Raw genomic sequence first — 18520 nt, 5'->3', positions numbered from 1 at the left:
CCCCAAGAGAACACACCGAAAGGATTTCTTGACTCAGAACAGAACTGGAACCACCCACTCTACCGGCAGAGCCCCTGGCAACTGTGACCTGGGAACACAACTATGATCTTGCCAAGGAGCCATGCAGATGGCAGGAGGGGCAGCCGCCGCTGCCACCTGCACTCTCCTCCCATCTGGGTCCCTCTGCCGGGATGTCGCGGTTGGAGCAAGAAAAGGGAGAGTTCAAGCGGGCAGAGCTGTCTAAAACCCAGAGCAAGCCCCAGTCATTGAACACCTGCTCGGATTCATTCTGCGACTGCAGAATGTGCTGGCGATGTTTTTCTAAAGGGCAACCCCGGAGCTCCCGAGACGGGAGGCACCCTCGCTCTGACACACAATTATTCCATCTTCCGGGGCTGAGCAGGGGACAGGGCTGGCTCAGCAACCCGAAACTGGCATCCACGCCAGTCACTTTGGTAGGAGCCTCACAGCCAGCCAGGCTGCCTAGGGTCTGTGCCCTGAGCTGGTCGTGTTCTCGCCTCGACGCTGTCCCACAGCAAGAGCCCTGAGACTGGTCACGCCTCACCATCAGTGGCAATGAGCCATCCTAGAAACAAACTCGCCAGGTATCTTAGGAGAGGTGCAGAAGCACAGCCTTGGATTTAAGTAAGACATTCAAATGTTGACTCCAACTGGAATTCGTGCGAGGGCCCAGTGCTGCAGTATGGGCAAGCTGCACCATCCCTGTGTGCCTCTGAGGGGCCCACTCTCACAGGCTGCCAAAGTGTGTGTGTTCTTCTGGAAATCAACCTTGAAGCAAAGATCAGCGGGTCCATTGCAAGATGATCTCAGGAACTGGATTCCCCCAGAAGCTGCCAAAGTCCTAGCTCTCCAGAACCCATAAAGGTGACTTTGTTTGGAAACGGGGTGTTCCCGGATGATCAAGTTGAAATCAGGTCCTAAGGATGAGCCCTAACCCAAAATTTGGTCCTTTGGAAAAGGAGAAAGCAGGGTAGAGAGACAGACACACAGACAGAGAACCACGTGCAGGTGAAGGTGGAAATTGGGGTGTGGCAGCTACAAGGAAGACCAAAGGTGGCAGCCAAGCCCCCCGGGGTGGGGGCGAGGGAGGGGCGGGAGACACAGCCCCTCGCAGCCCCCACCAGGAGCAACCCTGCCGACCTCTTGGTCTTGGACGTGCAGGCTGCAGAACCGGCAAACAGCGCTTTTCCGGATCCAAAGCCACCCAGGTCGTGGTGTTTTGCCACAGCAACCCTAGGCGAGTGACCCCATAGGTGTATGGGGAAGCGGGGCAGGAGGGAGGAAGCCGTGGACAGAGCGGGGGCTTCTCCAGCCAGCCGCCCCTCCCAGGGTTCGGGCCGCCATCACGCGGTGCGGTGCGCATGCCGGCAGAGAGGATGGAAATGGGGGCCTTGGAGCAGCGCCTCAGTCCAGTTACGGCCTTCAGAGGGGGCGGAGCTTCGGAAGCCTCCCCCCACCCCCGGCGGGGGGCCTTTTCCCTCCTGGTGCTGCCAGGTCCCGGTTCACAGAGCTGGCCCTTCCTGGGGCGATCCTTCTCTCCTCTTTGCAGTAACTGCTCCCGATTTGCTTCCTGCCTTCCTGTACACATCTCTCCCTCACCCAGCCCTCTTGCAGTGCCCTCAGCCCTCAGGCTGCTTAGTAGGGTCCTGCGTGGAGCTTCTCTCCAACTGTATTCTGTGGCCATATAGTGAGAGCTGCCGGGGAAACAGATGTCCGGAGTGTTGAAAGCAATTTGCACAGTGCTGCATAACCATATTCCTCTAGCTTCCCCCTGGGAGTGTGGGACACACATTTGCCATAGAAGGTTTGGAAAACTCCTCCGGTCCAGCAAGCAGACCCCTGGTTGTTTTTGCGGCCTGGTGTCAACATTTTGCAGGGCACAGCTTGGGGAGCAGGGTCACAGAGTTCAGTGACCGCGTTCTTGAGGGCTCAGCTCCCCGGGCTGTGGGCTTCAAGGGGTGTCTCTGGGCAGATCCCACGAGGGAGGTCCAGACCCGGCCTGGAGGAGGGGTGGATTACATTGTGAGGTGCCAAGGGCCCCGAGTGGGAGGTGGTCCCAATGCCTTCATCTCAACCCCCCTCTGAGGGTGAGAAGTGGGGTCCAAGGAAAGGAGGAGGGCCCACCAGGAGCTGCAGCTAGTGTTTGCTAGTTTCCTGGGGTACAGCTTCCAATTCTTTCCTGCGTATTTGTTCTTTACTAACTCCCTCCTCCCAGAAGGCCATAGGCCAGGCAGCCCCATGATGGGCTCCCACTGAGAACTCTTGGAGTGGTAGGCTCCACCCCCACCAACGGCCACTATGGTTGGTGGTGCGGCCAGGCTGCTCAGGATAAAGGCCAGCTCTGGTTCATGCTAGCCATGTACCTTCGGGCCTCTCGGTTCCCTGTCTGTAAAATGGGGACATCAATAGCAGTGCCACAGGATTAGCTGATCAAACGCAAGTCGACCGCGCGTTAAACAAGCCCCTGTCCGCGAATGGTCACCGCCACACTGCTCGCATCCCGCGCCAAGGCCGTCAGGCACTTCTTCCTCCCCTCTCAGTGTGTAGGGTCCTTGGAAGCCATAGCTGTGATGCATCTCAGGGCAGCACCTGACATGAAGCAGTGTGCTTTCTCAGACAATAACCAGGGTTAACTCATGCCTTGCCAAATGGACACAACATCTAGGCCTGGACCAGGCCAAAGCCAGGAGCCTGGAATTCCATCTGACTCTCCCACATGAGTGGCAGGAGCCCAAGCACTTGGGCCATCCTCTGCTGCCTTTCCAGGCACGTTAGGGAGGAGATGCATTGGAAGCAGAGCAGCCAGGACTCAAACTGGCATTCTAATACGCTGGTGTTGCAGGCAGTGGCTTAACCCGCCGAACCACAATGCCAGCCCTGTCTTTGATAATATTTCTGACAATGAGTTGTATTATGAAAAATACCCTTTTCATTTTAGGAAAATGACCTATTTTTTTCTAGTTAATTTTAGTCTCCTCTATCCACCCAGCTTGGCCTAACAGGACCCCTTATCTCTGCTAGGGTGCATTTAGCTGCCAGGGACTAGGGGCAGGGGGTCCACTGTCTTTATGGTCACCATGACCCTGGACAGTCTCAGCAGGAAGAGATGCCACTGATTGATGGCACAAAGATAACATTTATCTGTCCCTCCTTGTCATCCCAGGAAGGCCAGGTAGAACGGACTTCAGAGAAAACCCTCAAAAAGAAACCTTCCCAGACCTAGCCAGCAAGCTTGTCCACCCTGGGGTATCTCATCCATCAGTGAGCAGCTTGCAGGAAAATCTGGGTACATTTCTCTGTACCAAAAACTGAGTATGGTGGTCTACTCCATGAAGACAATCAATGAAAACTCACTCTTGAAAATAATTATGGAAGAATTCACTTTAACTTTCTGTTAGCTAGCACTCTCCAATATTTATATTTCTTTTCTTTTCTTTTCTTTTCTTTTCTTTTCTTTTTTACAGACAGAGTGGACAGTAAGAGAGAGAAAGAGCGAGAGCGAGAGAGAGAGAGAGAGAGAGAGAGAGAAAGGTTTTCCTTTTGCTGTTGGTTCACCCTCCAATGGCCACCGCGGCCGGCACGCTGTGGCCGGCGCACCGCGCTGATCTGAAGGCAGGAGTCAGGTACTTATCCTGGTCTCCCATGGGGTGCAGGGCCCAAGTACTTGGGCCATCCTCCACTGCACTCCCGGGCCACAGCAGAGAGCTGGTCTGGAAGAGGGGCAACCGGGACTAGAACCCGGTGTGCTGGCGCCGCAGGTGGAGGATTAGCCTAGTGAGCCGCGGCGCCAGCCTCCAATATTTATATTTCAATGTCGTTATAATCCAAGGGCTTCATCTAGGGAGTGAAGTCACCTAGTAGGTGGCTGGTATTGTCTTTTTTCTTTTTAAAGTGCTCGGTTGATGTCTAATTGGCATGTGATGAGACATTTTCTAAGTGTAGATATATTCATAGAAGGCACTTGAGTCTTTTATTCATTCCATTACTCTAACATTGAATGTCTATATGGGTAAAAGGCACTCTGGCTCTGTGGTGTGTGTATGTGTGTGTGTGTGTGCATGTGTGTGCACGTGTGTGCACGTGTGTGCATGTGATCATAGCTTGCTTTCTGTGTGCCCACCTGCCTGCTTTGCTCCTCCAAGGATGCTGGGTGCAAAGACAACTTTTTCTGCTCTGCAGGGCTGCTTGAGAGCATTGTATGTGAGGCGAGGCACAAGAGCTGCCCCTCGCCGGCTGGCAGCAGCCGGAGTGGATGCAGACCACGTGAGTGCCCTCACAGCAGCTCTCTGGGGGGCGAGTGACCTAGGCCTCTTTTGATGCCTCTCCAAACAACAGAAGGCTTTGCCCTGCTGGTGGAGGTAACAGGTCTGTGCTGCCAGGGCCCCGCCGGAGGGTGAGCTGAGCTAACACGACCCAGCCAGCTGCAGCTCTTTTGTGGTTGGCACTCTGAGGTTGCCACTGCTCCGTCACACACACCCAAGGCCCAGGAAGCCAACTCCGGAAACTCCACTTGACTTACAGCAGGGCAGCCTATCGGTCCAGAGGACGGAGGACGAGAGAAGGGATCCGAAGTCCCGAGCCTGCTGCGGCCTGTGCCACTTGCTTACGACACAGCAGATTCTGGTTCTGGTTTGGCTAGTTCCCTAATCTCTTAGGCCATCTCTTCAGTGCTGGTAAAATCCAGGAGTGGAACTTCAGGGTATTTGTGACTCTTTCCTGCTCAGACAGTCGATGACTTTGACACACGGACCCAGGCTCACTCTGATCATAGAAAACCTTCCCGGTAGGTACTGCCAGCCACTGTTCCCATTGAGGGCAAAACTCCGGTGCCACAGCCCAACCCCCACCCAGCCTAGTCTTGGCATCACCACAACCCACTTCTCACTCCAACAGTAGCCATACTTTACATGAGCGGTGCATTCCTGAAGACTTTGCAAAAGTCAGAGAAATGTCCCATGGGAACAACAAAGGGAAAATTAGAGTCCCATTATTTTGAATATTGCACGAGAAAGCACACTATTGTTTTTGGAACGGCATTATTTCTAATTCACATAAGCTGATTATAATTCCTTTAAGGAGGACTTACTGCACATTCCCTCTGAAAGAATTTCTTTCTTAACCTTCGAAGAGAAGGAATGGAGGTGATAGGAGAGAGGTGAAGACACAGGATCAAGCATAGTGGAGAAAGACCACTGACTGCAGGGGTTTTTCCAGTTAGAGCGTCTACAACCAACCCAACAGGGCTTCTCTCCTTACCCCCCGGAGGACCCAGCAACTCAATACCATCCCATGCAGAATTTCAGATTGGGAGTTGGATTTTTGTTTCATCTTGCTTTTCTTTGAAATTACTCCAGGCTTCAATGCCACTGGAAAATAATCAACCCCAAATGACATCCCTGCACCCCCACCCCAAGCAGCCAAATCCTCCCTCTGTCCCTTGACACACAGCAGCCACTCCGTGCTCCTCAGAGTGCCTCAATGCCTCAAGGGAATTTTCTGAAGAAGCTAAGGTCTCAAACCCAACCAAGAATTAGACCAGCTTCCAGGCTGAGACTTCATATTTAGAGTCTGTAGCTAGAAACTCGCGATATGTTATCCAAACCAAGGAAATCAAGAAAGTGCTAGAAAGATCAAAAATGGCTTCCCAAATCTTCCCCTCATATCCTCCTGGCTGGCCCCTCCGGATTGAAAGACTTTCTGCCTCTGACTCTATCCACAATCCATTTCTGGTTCCCAAGTAGCTCCCACTCCAAAGTGAGATTACAGAGCTTTGAAAATCAAAGGCACCCCCCACCCCACTCCAATGAGCCATTCCCTAATGAGACGCTCAGTGGAAATAGAAGGGGTTTGCTTGAAGGCAGCCTCTCTGGTAGAATTATGGATGGGGACATTTAACAATACAGCATTTGCAATGGGCAGGTGAGAGCTGGCCAAGGTTTTCAAGGGGATTTCACAAGCCAGGTCAGCAGGGAGATGGATGGGTGAGCAGTGGTGGATACAATTATTTGACTTTCTGAGCTGTTCTTTTGAAGCCTCCATGCTTAATAGAAAGAGAAAGAATAATCCTCTTTGCCAAGCTTTTGTAGCTCAATCTTTATTGTTCCCATCAAAATCCAAAGAAAATGGGCAAGATTCATTTTGTCCAGAAAGCATTTGTGTATCTTATACAGGTCTGGGCTTTGAAGCGTTGATGGTTAAGTGGGAGAAAAGACAAAGATTTCTCTCTACTCTCGGGAAATCAAAGGAGGAATTTCTGAAGCTCTCTAGCCTAATTCAAAACAGTCCTGGGTGGTAACCCCTCAATCTGCGCTCCCTTTTGCTACTCAACTCAGCATGGAAATTAGCACGGACTCACAACACAGGGAAAATCAGACCAGAGCAGAAAGAAATGAGCCTGAAGGCAAAGTCAGCCTTTCTCTTAAAAACCCAGACTATTCTTTCTGGGGCCAGGGAGACGCTTTCTTTTCATTGTGGACTCTCAATCACTGAGCGTCCCGCTCTGAGACTCGGGTCTGGTGAGTGGACCAGCTGGGCCAACCATCCACAGCACCATTCACTCGACCTGGGGCATGAGGTTTGGTAAATATTTGCGCGTGGAGGAGTTGAGCGGCAGCCAGTCGGGTTAAGTCATCCGATATTGACAATGACAATGTGCTTGTGTCAACTAACTCCAAGGGCCAAAGTAGGTCATCAGAAGCCACCTCGTTAGATTGTTTGCCAATCCACCCTGAGGATGGGAAAGCAAGAAAAGCAACCACACGTATTTTGACTATTTTGGCCAACATCCACAAGATGGCCAGTGTGGGTAGAACTGGTGAGAACCTGGGGAGTTGGTAACATTTTCTGCTGACGGGTAAATGTTGCTGAAACTGGGGGCCCTGGGCCTCCGCCACGACAACAGCTCACCCCAGGGAACCATTGGGGTTGAGTTTTTAACCCTGAGTTCTGAGAACAATTTTTCCACCTTCTTGTGTCACTTTGAGGCTGGTATCAGTGTCAACAATGGGTCTGGGAGATCCCCACAGATCTGGCTGCAGGTTTGAGGGGTGGGCGGGGTTTCCACAGGTGGAGGTGGGCAGAGGGGGCACTCGAAGTAGGGGAACTGAGGAAAGGAAGGTTCAGAGAAGGAAGGACAGCAGGGACCACTGACCCGAGAAGCCCATGCACCTGTAAAGAAGCCCCTCCCACCTCCCACTGGAGATTCTGGCTTGAACACAAGTATTCTTGTCCAGCCCCACTGCTCTCCTGGCCAGACTGCCAACTGCAAGCTTAAGCAGTGTTTGCCTTTCCTTCTACAGAGCTCTCCAGCTGCCACCAAACTCCCCTTAAGACATGAACCGTACTCACAAGACCTCTCATGGGTGCGTACGAAAACCTACCTGTATCCATCAGCATGAACCCATCGGCATGGAGATCAGTGTATGCTTGCACCTGCATGGGGGCCAGCCAGAACACACACACAAATGCGCAGCGGCACACACCCCAGCGTGCACACACTGGAGCACAGACCCCGCACTGCGCCAGAGCAAGCAGGCGCACACACACTGGCAGGCACAGTTGCCCGTGCTACACCGACCTACACGCTCAAGCTGCTTCCATGATGGATCCAGGTGGCTCAGTGGCCTTCTGCCTGCAACAGGCTACTCTGTCAGTCAGCCACCTGTGGCAATCTTCACTCGGCACCGCCCCCCCCAGCCTGTCTCTCCCACTCTCCCCCCGTAACAACTCTTCTCTCTAATTCCCCACCAACACTCCCAGCCTAGATGGTGAACGGGCAGGTCCAGCTTAGTGTTGTCATCCATATTGTGTCTCAGAGGCAGTACAGCGGAGCATGGCGGGACAGGTGAAATGCAGAACACACGGTTGACCTTCTAGCGTCTATGTCAAAACAGGGGTGTGGGGAGCTGCTTCGCCCCAACTGCTATGTTGGTTCACACACTCAGGATGTCCGCCCCACCACCCAGGCTGGCAGAGCCGACAGCACCTCCAGCCCCTCACCCCCAGAGGTGTCCTGCTGAAGTCCTGAGTGCAGTCCCCTCTCCCAGCCATCCTCCCAGCCGGCTTTGCGGGGCCCACTCTGAGCTGCAGGGGTTTGAATATTCAGCTCGTCCATGCTTCAGCATGGTGCTCTGAGCAGCCATTTTCTCCTTGTTGTATGCTCTGCCCCAGTCAACAAACAGCACAGGGGTTTGTCTTCCCCGAGCCCTGCCTTGGCGGATGCAAGAGGACTCCAGGATAATATGTGACATAAATAACTACAGCTTGATTATCGACATTTGTCATTCAAAGGCAATTCTCCCATCACTCAAAGATTTAGTAAGAAAACAAAACAAAACAAAACATATCTTGCCTCAGAGTCCACTTATAACGGTTATGTACTTCTCTTAGAAAATCTCATCCCCATGAAACCCGCTACCTTGAGTAAAGAGACATTCCTACCAAACAGATGGAATACAGGCAACTGTTAAAGGACAAAGCTGCTTACATATGATTTCTGTTTTTGCATAAGTCAGGTGAAGGGGCCGGTGCTGTGGTGTAGCAGGTAAAGCCGCCGCCTACAGCGCCAGCATCCCATATAGGCGCCGGTTCGAATCCTGGCTGCTCCACTTCTGATCCAGTTCTCTGCTATGGCCTGGGAAAGCAGTAGAAGATGGCTCAAGTCCTTGGGCCCCTGCACCCATGTGGGAAACCCAGAAGAAGCTCCTGGCTCCTGGCTTCAGATCAGCTCAGCTCTGGCCATTGCAGCCATTTGGGGTGTGAACCAACAGATGGAAGACCTCTTTCTCTCTCTGTCTCTGCCTTTCAAATAAAATAAATAAATCTTAAAAAAAAAAATAAGCCAGGGTGGAGGGGTGAGAACTTGTGCATAGAGGAATGGACAGAACCCCAGTTGAAGACCATCCCTCTCAAGGAAAGCTCCAAAATAGGTATGTTTAGTAAGAGTAAAATGGGAAATACGGATTTACCAGATTTGGGGAAAACTTGATTTCAGAAGGATATTCATGTCAGAGAAAAACATGGCTCTATATTGACAACCACCGAACACTCGGTAGAAAACATACAATGATATTCCACAGCAGCATAATTACTTCTGCATTCAAAAGTGAGAAAAAGTGATCCTTAGTGCTTACCAAAGGGAATACCTTTAAAATTCTGTTTCAAAATTCAGTCTCGCAGCACTCGACACTGCAAACCCAAGAGCCAGGCTCTGTGGGAGCAGCCGGGAGCTTGCCCAGACGCGCGTATGGGGCTGGGCCTCCTCTTGGGCAGCTCATCAAGCCTCTGGACCTCTCTCTCTCTCTCTCTCTCTCTCTCTCTCTTTTTTTTTATTTGACAGATAGAGTTAGACAGCGAGAGAGAGAGAGAGACAGGGAGAAATGTCTTCCTTCCGTTGGTTCACCCCACAAATGGCCGCTACGGCTGGAGCTACGCCGATCCAAAGCCAGGAGCCAGGTGTTTCCTCCTGGTCTCCCATGCGGGTGCAGGGGCCCAAGCACTTGGGCCATCCTCCACTGCCTTCCCAGGCCACAGCAGAGAGCTGGACTGAAAGAGGAGCAGCCGGGACTAGAACCTGGTGCCTATATGGGATGCCGGCACCGCAGGTGGAGGATTAACCAAGTGAGCCACAGCACCGGCCCCCAGCCTCACTCTCTTGATTCACATAAAGAGAATCCCCCTCCTTCTCTGCTTCTGCGCATCGGAGGGCTACAAGGATTGGAGAGGCCAAGGTTTCAGAATGCACTTTGCACAGGCGCAACGTGTCTGTATTGAGAAAAAGTGGCCGGGCCTGGACAAGGAGCCTGCAGATCCTTGTTGTATTTTCCCCACCCTGGAGCCCAGCGATGACTTTCTGAGTAGGACAGATCATCCCAGGAGAGCAAAGGGAACAAGGAAATCTCCCTTTGCTGCAGCCTGTGATCTGCTTTCTTGCTCACAAGGTCTTTGTGTGGCCCCCAAGACGTCTGCAGCCACTGCACAGGCGCAGGGGTCACAAAACTCTAGGTTGTTCACAACACAGGCTCCCGCTAGTGGGTTCACGATAGTGTGGTAGGTGCGGGTCCAGCTAAGAAAGTATTTGGAGTGGGAGGGAAGAACAAAGTTTAGGTTCGAAATTCTGACAGCTGATTCCAGAGCAGGGCAGTGGGGATTATTCCCAAAAACCATGCAATTTCAACTCCACACAGAATTCGTCCTGTAGCCAAAAGAGACAAGAGCCGGTGCTGTGGCGTAGCAGGTAAAGCCACCGTCTGCAGGGCCGGCATCCCATATGGGTGCTGGTTCGTGACCTGGCTGCTCCATTTCCGATCCAGCTCCCTGCTAAGGCCTGGGAAAGCAATGGCAGATGGCCCAGGTGTGTTGGGAAACTGAGGCACACCTGCTCACAGCTAGGGCTTTCCAAGCACCTAGACCGCAGAGGCCCGTCTAGAGCACACCTGTAGAACCTTGCAGGAGGTACACGTCCCTACCACTATCAGAGGAGGAGGAAGAATGGGGCTCGGCCAGAGGGCAGCCCCCCGCTCACAGGGAAACGCTGCGGAGGAACCCAGACTCAGAGAGCCACAGCTCTCTGCCGTGGTCACCTCCCTGCTCCCTGCCTGCTTCAGAGGCGACACAAACACAAACAGACAGCCACAAAAGAGTTAGAAAAACACTTGGTTTTCAACAGAAGTGTAGAGCATCCTGCGAAATGCTCTTTTACTTTAACTGTCCTTTCAATCCTCCATCCTAGATTTGTCCAAGGAAGGAACGAAAGCTACATATGGAAAGATTGGCCAGCAGGGTTAGTTATAATAACAAACACTAGCAGTAGTTTAAATGACCAACGATAAGAACATCGTGATGAAAACACGGGAAGTTTGCATAGCAACGAAAAACTTCACGGAGGCCAAGCGTGAGAAACAGTGCTTCCAATAAAATATTCAGAAAAAAGCATATGAAATTGTTTTGTATGCTAACAACTATATAAAGGAATGCATGTACTTGGGACCCACGCTGTGGCATAGTGGGTTAAGCTGCCACCTGCGATCAGCATTCCATGTGGGCACTGGTTCGAGTCCTGGTTGCTCCATTTCCAATCCAGCTCTCTGCTAATGCACCTGGAAGAGCAGTGGAAGATGGCCCAAGTACTTGCCACCCATGTGAGAGACCTGGAAGATGCTCCTGGCTCCTGGCTTCAGTCTGGCCTAGCTCCAGCTGTTTCAGCCATTTAGGGGGTGAGCCAGCATGGAAGATTTCTTTCTCTCTAACTCTGCCTTTCAAATAAAATAAATAAATCTTTAAAGAAATGCGTGTACTAGAGCAGGCACTGTGGCATAGCGGGGAAAGCTGCCTCCTGCAGAGCCGCATTCCATATGGGCACCAGTTCAAGTCCCGGCTGCTCCACTTCCGATCCAGCTCTCTGCTATGGCCTGGGAAAGCAGTAGAAGATGGTCTATGTGCTTGGGCCCCTGCACCCATGTGGGAGACCTGGGTGAAGCTCCTGGCTCCTGGTTTCAGATTGGCTCAGCTCCAGCTATTGTGGGCTTCTGGAGAATGAATCAGTGGATGGAAGACCTCTCTCTCTCTCTGTTTCTGCCTCTCTGTAACTCTGCCTTTCAAATAAATAAATAAATCTTAAAAAAATAAAAAATAAATGCATGTACTTATAAAAAAGTTTAAATAGAATCTAAAGAAATAAAAATGGAGTTATTGAGCTAGCTTGTTATACATTTTTTTAAAAAAATTTAACTTCCTTCAATGATTTTATTTTTGTTAAAATGCCTCAAATTAAGAGGGAAAAAATGACATCTACTTGAGATACATCTTCAGTAACCTACATCAAACAGTACTATCACGGTTAAATAGGCTGCTTTTTCTTTTCTTTTCGTATTTTCAGGTGATTGAATTATTAGGTATTAGAATTTATGTCGGAATCCACAAAGTCTTCTTTTTTCTGCCTTGGTGACTTGCATTAGTTTATTGATTTGTTAGTCAATGATTTCCAGTGCTGACAGCCTTACTTAAAACTCTGACCTAGTGTTAAAGCCAAATAAGACAAATGAGTATCTTTATTTTTGAGACATTTGTTAGTTGAACCACTTGAAATTATCTTATTTTTTTTGTAGGCCCAAAATAAGCAAATAGAGTGAATGTCATATGGCCCAACCAGAAAATAACGGCAGGATTTTATCTCGGTCCAGCCTTGCAACTCCGTTTGAGCGATTCTATGCAAGCACACTACCCCAGCCTCTCTGCTCTATAATGGCTAGTTCTTGTCCTGCTTTTTAAAGGTATTCTTTAATACTAAGTTCTCTTGAGGTTAAGTTCAAACAATGCCAGTCCCATACATCCCCCAAAGTAAACCGCTAAAGTTAATCTAATCACAGTGACCCACCTTGATTGCCTTCACTCACCCACCTTTTAATTCATTCAACAAACACTAACCGACCCCGATGGCACATTGACTCTGCTAAGGGTTAGGGACACAACACAGGTGCTTCTCCCGCAGGGAACTCAAAAGTTGTGTTGCATTCAGTTTTTTTTTTTTTTTTTTTTTTTTTAATGCTGGAACACATGGCCGTGTACATGCAGTGGCAAGAGTGACCATTTGGTTTGCACTACCAGGTCAAATGACTGGTCTAATGAATTTCTTAAGCACATCGAACATTTCATCATATTGACTAAATACACCATGGCCTGTGATGTCGGCAAGAACCAGCCTCGGCCCAAGCAGAGCTGAGAAATTTGTTTGAACTGTTTCTGGTGTGGATCTCCTGGACGAGCTAATTCATAGATAAAGCTCAGGAGAAACGGGCTTCCCTTCCAAGTGCCGGGACCCTACTAGATAAGCTACAAGGTGCGGCACTGGGTGACTTTGGGAGCGTGTATGTCCAAGAAACACTCCATCTGTCTCGAAAGAACAAAAGCAAAAATGAAAGAGTTGTTTAAATGAGCACAGCCGAGGCGATTCCCCATGCCAGGGCTCCCCAGGGCTGCTCCTGGGGCAGCAGGTATCACCCCTTGGCCAGCAAGTCTGAGAAATGGCAAGGCAGGAGACACAGGCAGCTCACTTGGACCAGCAGAGCCTGGAGACCAGAGGGTAAACCAAACCGAGGTGAAGACGCCGCTGATGGAAAACTTGTTACGGGCATGGAGTCCACCTCCCAGGAGTTTTTAGCAAAGAGTTGGTGCGCAAGACGCTTTCTTGAAACGCCCTGTTACTGGGGGACCTGCATCCACTTTTCGGCCTCTGAAGCTGGGCAGCCAGCCTGACGAGCAGGTGGACTTTGCTTCTAACTTCTTCCCCCTCCACTGCCCGAATCACACCTTTCTCGGACATGCTTGCACTTTGGGGAAGGAATACCAGCATACAGGGTAAGCATTAGAAGCACCAGGAGATGGTGGAGGAATGCCCGCCCTCTGACCGCCAGAAGCTTTGAGCCCCCAGCCAGATGGGACCGGGACGGGTTGGATTTCACCGAGCTGAGAACAGGCCGCAGCGTGGAGAGCACACTAAGAACCCCAGCCAAGGGCTTCCGTCTCCTGTCCTTGGGTTTTGAGAACAAGACGACAGCCCAGGGTGTGCTAATCAACACCACTTGGATTTATTAGCTGTCGCCTCTGTGTTGGGAACGCTACGTTCTCGTCCCATCTTCACCTCTCAGCAAATGAGGTATCTTAGTCTTGCTTTAGACGTGAGGCACAGAGAGGGTGAGTAAAGCCTAAGGCTGCACAGCAAGGAAGTGACCGCACTGGGGCTCCATCCATGATGGGCTCTTCCCACCGTGCCCAGCTGAGCGCGATGCTTCCTAACAGCTGAGCCGCTCACAGCCCCGGGGTTCCTGAGGCTTTGTGTCGGAGCTGCCCATCCTCCCTGGAGAAAGGACACGGGCCACTGCGGCCACGGGGTGCCTTAGTGCCCGGGCGGGGCACCAATGAGGGGCTGAGGGCGCCATCTTAGCTTCTTCCAGCCTCAGGCCCCAGGCACCGTCTTGACCACTCCTGTGGACCAAAGAAATGCAAATGAAAAAAGACCTAGTTATAACGGAGAGGTCTTCGAAGAGTTTGAGGGTTGGGTTGCTTGAGCAAGAAGAGGGAGCAGGCCTTGGCCAAACCCTGTCAGTGAGGGGTAGGGGAGGCCCCTAGAGCACACGTTGCCCCCTCCCCCTACCGTGTGGCCCCCTGGCCTTCTCTCGCCTCATTTGTGACACTCGGGAAAACTGCTGTGTGTCGCTGTCAGCCCACACGTGCTCAGCTTCCACAGGCAACACGCACAGGCCCACCCAGCAAAAACGCCAATCCATCTTCCATTCCTCCTTTGCATGGGCAAGTGCACCACGGCCCCACCTTGTGGGCCAGCTGACAGTCCCCGCTCCTCGGAGGTTCTCGCCCAACCTCACCCTGCCCCTGCCCCGGAAGCTCCAGAGCCCACTGCTGACAGACGGATGGGGGAGGAGGCTGAGAGGAAGATCCCTGCAGAGCCCAAAGGTCTCCCCCGACCCAACCCCGGGCGGCCTCCCAGGCCCGAGGCCCCGAGTCTGCAGCTCTTGGCCTCAGCTGGGTCCGCCTGAAATCCCAGGGTTCCCAGTTGGTCTGGAGTCTCAGGGCCCCTGCACATGTGACGGCTGCTCTGGGCTTGCCCTGGCGCCCTCCCCACCCCGACAAGGCCGGGCGGGTGACTCACCCCCACCCAGCCTTGCCAAGAACATGGCTGTGATCTTACAGAAAACCCCACCATACTTGGTTTCTCAAAGGCCAAGTGGGCAGGGTGAGAGTAGGGACAGAAGCGCCACAGGCCTCTCCTGCCTACCCAGCCTCGTTACCAAGCCAAAGCCTACACCCAGCAAAGCTCTACAAGGGCAGGTGGTGGGGGTGGGGGGAGGGGAGGGCCCAAGTATGGACCCTTCCTCCTGCCCTTGATAGCTTTGCTGGCCTGGGATGCGTGCGTTCACGGACAGCCCTGGGTCACCGGGGCAGCCGAGACAGGCCGACCCGGGAACGGATCGCTCGGGCCGGGGTTGGCGCAGCACCCTGGGCTGGCTGCCTATCTGTGCTTCTGACGACGCACGCCACTTCCCGCCTGAGCTGACAAATATGACATCCCCGAGGCCATCGGGTGTTTCAGGGCAGCCAGGGCTACTGGCCATGGCGCTGTCTGAGTGACCAGGGCGATGTTCCAGTGGGCAGAGGAGGAAGGAGAGGGCAGAGTGGCAGCACCAGCCCAGAGGGGAGGCTGGGACACCTGGAGGCCAGGAGACGGTCGCAGGGTGGGACACAGCCCAGCTCCCGCCGCCTCCCGCCCGCCCGGCTCCTGTTAAATGCTCCCCGCTGGGCCTGCCTCCGTTGCTCTTCCGCCTTCTTCCTCTCCAGTCTCCTCTGACCTCCCTCCACACACACCCGCCAGCCTGGCTACACAGGCTTTGTGTCTCTCCTCTGTCCAGGGAGCACTCCACGCCGTGGGCAGCTGTGTTTTCAGCAGCAGGCTCAGAACTGATGCCCAGCTTGGCTGCAATGCAACAGATGCCTGCCCAGGGCCCGCCAGGATTTGGAGAGACAGCATTTCCTCCCGACTCCTACACACACACACACAAACACACACACACGAACACACACATAGAGTTTCTGAGCATTCCCTGCCATCGCCTGCCCCCGGCCCCCAATCCTCGCCCGGGACTTACCTGTAACGGGGAACTGGGCCTTCAGCACGGCCGCGATGACCAGAACCTTCCACTTCATCGTGTCCTTGCCCCCCAGGTGGTGCCAGGGCCAGGGACCGAGGCAGCCGCGGCTGGGACGGCGACCACGAGAAACAGACTGCTCTTTGTGCTGCGGCTGCCTCGTCAGGAAGGGGAGGACCTGCACCTGCCCGCGGGGGCCCAGCAGCACGCACTCCTCCTCTGGGCTCACAGGCAGGAAGCGCTGGAGGTTTGAGGGTTTGGGGTGTTGGTGTGTGCACCACTTTGTCTGAATTGTGCCCATTCTCTCAATTGGCCATTGTTTTCTGTGCCTCCTCCCTCCCTCCCCCAATTCTTTGCCAGTTTTGATCTAATTCCTGTCTTGATCACCCGTGTGGGTCCCTCGGTGAGTTCGAATCCCCAGTGCAGGTGAGGAGAGTCGCTGTTTGCCTGGGCCCTGGCTTATTTTGTGGAGGGTGGCCAGAGGAAAGAGGTGTGGGCTCGAAGTCAGGCTGAACACAGGGATAGACCCCTTGGGCTCCGGGGCGTCTCTGCCTGTCACATACTTGCTGTGACTTGGGTAAGTCGACAACAGCTCTACACTTGGGCTTCCTTATCTACAAAGCGAAGAGCAGGAGTAGATCAAAGCTGAAGAGCTGAACCTGACCTGAATTTGGAACACAACACGGTTGGAACTACTTCACCTCACACAGTATTTTAAACATGTTTGTTAGCTGCCAGTCTTTGAATGATTCGTAATAATAAATATGATTAAAACCTAGGAATAAATTAAAGGAAAATTGTAAGATCTAGACAAAGCAAACATTTTCTCTAAAGATTTATTTATTTATTTGAAAATCAGAATTACACAGAGAGAGAAGGAGAGGGAGAGAGAGAGAGAAAGAGAGGTCTTCCATCTGCTGGTTCACTCCCCAATGGCTGCAATGGCCATGGCTGGTCCAATCCGAAGTTAGAGGTCAGGAGCTTTTTCCAGGTCTCCCATGTGAGTACAGGGGCCCAAGGACTTGGGCCACCTTCTACTGCTTTCCCAGGTCATGGCAGAGAGCTGGATAGACGAAACAATCTTTAAAACATTATAGGGCCGGCGCCGTGGCTCACTAGGCTAATCCTCCGCCTTGTAGCACCGGCACGCCGGGTTCTAGTCCCAGTCGGGGCGCCGGATTCTGTCCCGGTTGCCCCTCTTCCAGGCCAGCTCTCTGCTGTGGCCAGGGAGTGCAGTGGAGGATGGCCCAAGTGCTTGGGCCCTGCACCCCATGGGAGACCAGGAGAAGCACCCGGCTCCTGCCTTCAGATCAGCGTGGTGCACCGGCCACAGCGCGCCAGCCGCGGCAGCCATTGGAGGGTGAACCAACGGCAAAAGAAGACCTTTCTCTCTGTCTCTCTCTCTCTCACTGTCCACGCTGCCTGTCAAAAAAAATTATAGAACATACAAGGGTACTTCAAAAAGTTTGTGGAAAATGGAACCACACGGGGTCACCGTTGTAGTTGGGTTAAGCCATGGCCTACAATACTGCCATCCAATATGGATGCCAATATGGATGCCTGTTCAAGCCCCAGCTGCTCCACTTCTGATCCTGCTCCCTGCTAATGCACCTGGGAAAGCAGTGGAATAGGGCCCAAGTGCTTGGACTCCTGCACCCATGTGGGAGACCTGGATGAAGCTCTTGGCTTCTGGCTTCAGATCGGCCAAGCTCCAGTCATTGTGGCCATTTGAGGAGTGAACCAGAGGATGGAAGCCCTCTCTCTATCTCTCCTTCTCTCTCTGTAAATCTGTCTTTCAAATAAATAAATAAATCTTTTTTAAAAATGGTATTACATGATAGGTTCTGGGAGGCTAGTGTTGTGACATAGCTTGTTAAGCCTCCACTTGCAAATCCAGCATCCTGATCCCAGCTCCCTGCCCATGATCTGGGAAGGCAGCAGAAGATGGCCCAAGTGTTTAGCCCCCTGCACCCATGAGGGAGACCAGGATGGGGTTCCTGGCTCCTGGCTTTGGCCTGGCCCAGACCTGGCTGTCGTGGGCATTTGGAAAAGTGAACCAGTGGATGAAAGATCTCTCTCTCTCTTTCTCTCTCTCTCTCCCTCTGTCACTCTTTCAAGTAAATAAATAAATACATTAATCTTTTTTTATAGAGAAAAGTTTATGGATGGGCTTTGGCCTGGTGGTTAAGACACTGGCTAGGATGCCTGAATCCCACATCAGAGTGCGCAGTTCACTCCTGGTTCTGGATCCTAATTCCAGCTTCCTGCTAATGCAGACACTGGGAGGCAGCAGGTGATGGCTCAAGTGGTTGGATTCCTGCCACCCACAAGGGAGACTGGGTAGAGTTTTCACCTCCTGGCTTTGGCCCCCACAAATTTTCAAAGTATCCTCATAAAAGGGTCTGGATATGCTGGCACTGTGGCACAGTAGGTTAATCCTCCACTTGCAGTGCCGGCATCCCATACGGGCGCCAGTTCTAGTCCCGGCTGCTCCTTTTCTGATCCAGCTCTCTGCTATGGCCTGAGAAAGCAGTGGAAGATGACCCAAACCCTTGGGCCCCTGCACCCGCATGGGAAACCCAGAAGAGGCTCCAGACTCCTGGCTTTGGATCAGCTCAGCTCTGGCTGTTACAGCCATTTGGGGAGTGAACCAGTGGAAGGAAGACCTTTCTCTCTGTCTCTACCTCTCACTGTCTGTAACTCTACCTCTCAAAGAAATAAATAAAATATTTTTTTAAAAAAGAACCCAGACAAATGGAAAGGTGTATCTTTAACACAAAGTTTCCCCCTTAAGAGGGCCATAGCTCTCCCTGAATTAATCAACCTATCTCATTAAAAATACC

At 52.3% G+C, this 18520-nt stretch overlaps 1 protein-coding gene across 2 annotated transcripts in view; it reads right to left on the bottom strand.

Annotated features, from left to right (window-relative positions):
* The window catches only part of CD247 (CD247 molecule), an 81088-nt gene extending 65261 nt beyond the window's left edge, over positions 1-15827 (bottom strand). The window contains exon 1 of one of the 2 annotated variants that reach the window (XM_008263943.5): positions 15678-15827. In XM_008263943.5, coding sequence (XP_008262165.2) covers positions 15678-15735 — 58 coding nt within the window. In that variant the 5' untranslated portion in view covers positions 15736-15827. 2 annotated transcript variants of the gene reach the window in all.
* Positions 15828-18520: the final 2693 nt, after the last annotated feature.

This window comes from Oryctolagus cuniculus, chromosome 7, assembly GCF_051225735.1.
Source record: "Oryctolagus cuniculus isolate XC-2025 breed Fujian yellow rabbit chromosome 7, ASM5122573v1, whole genome shotgun sequence".
In the NCBI taxonomy this organism is placed as follows: domain Eukaryota; kingdom Metazoa; phylum Chordata; class Mammalia; order Lagomorpha; family Leporidae; genus Oryctolagus; species Oryctolagus cuniculus.
The sequence above is the reverse complement of the archived record's forward strand: the minus strand, read 5'-3'. Positions and strand labels throughout refer to the sequence as shown.